Genomic DNA, 4087 nt, shown 5'->3' with positions numbered 1-4087 from the left:
AGGGGGGAGTGAGGGACAGGGTGGAGAGGTGGAGGGGTGGAGGGGGGAGTGAGGGACGGGGTGGAGAGGTGGAGGGGTGGAGGGGGGAGTGAGGGACGGGGTGGGTACTGCCCTGCACTAGCACCTGGCTGTGTTAGCGGTGACCAGAGGCAGCAGGTCAGATACAGACAGAGATAGACAGATAGACAGAGAGAGAGAAGGATGATAGAGCAGGTACCTGACCAGACAGGCTGAAGCCAGCGGCTGGGCTGCTCTTCTTCTTGCCGCCTCCGGTGGGCGTTGCGGCGGACGCGGTGCCACCAGACTGCTTCCTCTTCCGCCGTTTGGCTGTGGGCGGCCTGACCGGCTCGGCTGTGTGTGTATGCGTGTGGAAACACAGGAAGGAGTAAAGGCTGGAGCCTGGACCTTTCCCCCTGCCTCCCCACTCCCCAATTCCCCCCCACCCCTCGCGACGGGCTGGCGAGAACCTGACTCGGCGGGGGCCCCGGTTTCCGACGCGCAATTCTCCGTCGTCCTCGTCGACAGGAGGTTCCGCGGAGTTCCCCGGCTCCCTGCAGAAAGACCAGAGGCAAGTCTCTCTCCATCATGACGGTCTGACTGTGCTATTACCACTGTCCCATGTTAAAGCCTGCGGTGGGACAGCTGGTGATGTGGCACACCCCCAAACACCACCACCCCACCAGCCTCGCCACACAGCGGGTGCAGGTAGGACTCTTAAAAACGAGGTGCGCACTGGAAACCATCTTCTAATCTGGCACTTTGAGGGGAAGCAAGAGCTCTTCCAGCTTTTCAGAGCGCACAACAGGCTCTCAGTCCAGTGCCCAGGCTCCCCACCGTGCCCGCTTCCACTCCCCCCCCACCACCCAAACACCAGCCTCTCACCAGGAGGTGCCACCATCCGCTGCCACTTCTGAAACAGGCAGGTCTTCAAGCAGTCCCGGGGGCTCAGATTGTACATCTTGTGCCTCGACATCAGCTCCTGCATTGGCTCCAGGATGACGCAGAGCTAAAAGCAAGGGTCGGGGTGGGGAGAAAGCGTTAAAAATCCGAGCAGAAAACGCACCGCCCAGGACACGCAGGTCAGCCCGATTGGCCTGACTTACAGCTCGGGAGCAGCTCGCACAGAACTGCCCTCACTGAACGCAAGCCTCCACCCCAGATTGCAACTCAGGCCTCAGCTGATCACGCTCGCATTGGGCAAACAAGAGGAGAAATATTTTCGGCCATCTGGTAGCTCCCCACCTTTGAGCAAAAAGAGAGAAAGCTTTGCACCTTGCACGCCAACAGGGAAAACTCTACAGCACGCCTCGGCCAATGTTGACCAATCGCATCCCCCTCACCCTGTTTCCTCCTGCTCTATAAATCGTTGGGACGCTCTAACATTTGGCGTTCTTGCATTTAATCCTGATGAGTGCAGGATGACAGGCTTTGTCCCTTCTTTTGGAAACACTCCGCACACCACGTCTGGGAAGATTAATTTAATCTATCTGAACGACCCCCAGGTTCAAACGGACTTTCGAGTAAAGTAAAAAGACTAATGAGCCAAGTTAGATCAAGGGAGAGTGAGGCAGTTGGATACAAGATTAGTTTGATGGTAGGAGACAGAGGGTGGTGGTGGTGGTGGTGGGTTGTTTGTTCACACTGGAGGCCTGTAACCAGCACTGTTCCACTGGGGTCGCTGCCTGCGTTGAATCATAGAATCCCTACAGCGTGGAAGCAGGCCATTTGGCCCATCGAGTCCTTCTGGGCTCACTTTCCTATTTATCCCTGTCACCCCGCATTTCCCATGGCTAACCCACCTAACCTGCACATCCCTAGACACTATGGGCAATTTAGCATGGCCATTCCACCCTACCCTGACTGTGGGAGGAAACCCACGCAGACACGGGGAGAATGTGCAAACTCCACACAGACAGTTGCCCGAGGGTGGAATGGAACCCGGATCCCTAGCGCTGTGAGGCAGCAGTGCTAACCACTGAGCCACCGTGCCACTCCTAAGACCTTTGATTATAGGAGATAGGACATTATGTTGAGGTCGCACAGGACATTGGTGAAGCCTCTTCTGGAGGTTGAGCAGAGATTTACCAGGATGTTGCCGGGTATGAAAGATTTGAGTTATAAGGAGAGTCTGGGACTTTTTTTCACTGGAGCGTAGGAGGCTGAGGGGCCTTATCGCGGTTTAGAAAATCATGAGGGGCATTGATAAGGTAAATGGCAGGTGTCTTTTCCCTAGGGTGCGGGATTTCAAGACTAGGGGGTGTATTTTTAAGACAAGAGGAGAAAGATTTGAGGGGCAACTTTATTTTTAAACAGAGGGGGTGGTTCATGTGTGGAATGAACTTCCAGGGTAAGTGATAGATATGGGTACAGTTACAACATTTAAAAGACATTTGGATAAGTACATGAATAGGAAAGGTTTGGGGGGGGGGGGGGGTGGAATATGGGCCAAGCGCAGGCAGGTGGGACGAGTTTAGTTTGGGATTATGGTCGGCACGGACTGGTTGGGCCGAAGGGTCTGTTTCCGTGCTGTGTGACTCTATGACCTCTACCCCAGACTCTCTTGAATAACATGCTGTCGTTTGTTTGAGGCATGCCCCTTTTCACCAGGAGAAAATTAACCGCTTGTTGGGTGTTATACTGCTCGCCAACACCTTCTCTAAGCGGTTTTAAAACAAACTAGATCCCCAGAGAGCTGGCACTGCCTACTCGAGGAGAAGGTAAAATTGACATTTTGATGATGGAATCGGGAAGGGAAATATTTCGGGCAGAAGGAAGAGAATCCTTTATATTAAAAGCATTAAAGGATGTGAAGAAACAGCGACATCAGACACTTGCTGTCCAGCAAATGTGGCAAATAACAATTAACTACCACATTAAAAAAACATTTACACCAGTCCTGAGGGTCACTTTTAAGCCCAGCAGCGCAGAATAGTGAAGTGCTTTGAGTGCAAAGTAGGTGCAGAGCAGGGAATAAACGCAGGAACACAAACAGACAACGCTGAAAAAGGTCTGCATCTGTGGAGAGTTGGCAGAGTCACTGGACCTGAAAACATTAACTCTGCTTTCGCTCCAGACCTGCTGAGCTTTTCCAGGGATTTTTTTGCATTTTGTTTCTGATTTCCAGCTTTCGCAGCTCCTTCGGACTCTAACAGACACAGGAGCAGGCACCAGCTGGTCTTAAAGACATACACACGCAGTGTCGCCAATTTGGTGCCAGGTTTGTGCCAACAAAGACAGACTGTACTCCAAAGCGCGGCATGTCTATTTACAGGCGCGGTCAGCCTGCACAGATTGTACACTTACTCTGAGGTAGTTCAGGGTGAAGTTGGAGAGGCCAGAGCGGGTGATACTGTTGGATAACTGCTCCAACATCGGAGGGTCCTGGGCCTGTCGAGGGGGAAAAAAAAAAGCAAAGCGTAGTTATGGTGGGAAGGGTGTGGATTCACCGAAACCCTGGAGGCGTGGAGATGGCTCGAACAACCAATCAGCAACCTCTCCTCGGGCAGTACAAGCCGAAAACTGGCATTTTTGCATCCGTCCCGAGGAGAACGGGACTGAACTCTGGAGAACACATCACTCTCCCCAGCAACACCAAACGGTACAAATGACGTCACGAGATGCATTCCATGCTCATTTTGCAATAGTTAAATTTCGCAGTGACGGGAGGCAATCTTTCATTAAACAAATCGACTGTGAGCGTTCCACTCACCCAGTTTCACATGCTTCGATAAAATTTATCTGTTCAAGCAGGGAAAGATGAACTGATGTCACCTTCAGCACCCGTACAGAGCCATTCGGCCCATCGGGTCCTCACCGACCCTCCAAACAGCAACCCTCCTAGGCCCATCACCACCCCACCCTACCCGTGTAACCCCACATTCATCACGGCCAATCCACCCTAACCTGCACATCCCTGGGCACTATGGGTAATTTAGCACGGCCAAACCACCCTAACCCGCACATCCCTGGGCACTATGGGTAATTTAGCACGGCCAAACCACCCTAACCCGCACATCCCTGGGCACTATGGGTAATTTAGCACGGCCAAACCACCCTAACCCGCACATCCCTGGGCACTATGGGTAAT

The 4087-nt window shown here is 52.9% G+C and overlaps 1 protein-coding gene across 2 annotated transcripts in view; it reads right to left on the bottom strand.

Moving 5' to 3' along the window:
• LOC109924730 (LIM domain-binding protein 1-like) overlaps window positions 1–4087 on the bottom strand; it is a 14940-nt gene that overhangs the window by 5808 nt on the left and 5045 nt on the right. For both annotated transcript variants that reach the window (XM_048618727.1, XM_048618728.1), the window contains exons 6-8: window positions 3304–3387; window positions 883–1006; window positions 218–351 (exon numbers count right to left, since the gene is read on the bottom strand). In XM_048618727.1, coding sequence (XP_048474684.1) covers window positions 218–351; window positions 883–1006; window positions 3304–3387 — 342 coding nt within the window. The remainder of the gene's footprint in view (window positions 1–217; window positions 352–882; window positions 1007–3303; window positions 3388–4087) is intronic.

Source organism: Rhincodon typus, chromosome 40, assembly GCF_021869965.1.
Source record: "Rhincodon typus isolate 14 chromosome 40, sRhiTyp1.1, whole genome shotgun sequence".
Lineage (NCBI taxonomy): Eukaryota > Metazoa > Chordata > Chondrichthyes > Orectolobiformes > Rhincodontidae > Rhincodon > Rhincodon typus.
This window is presented reverse-complemented; position numbering and strand designations above follow the sequence as displayed.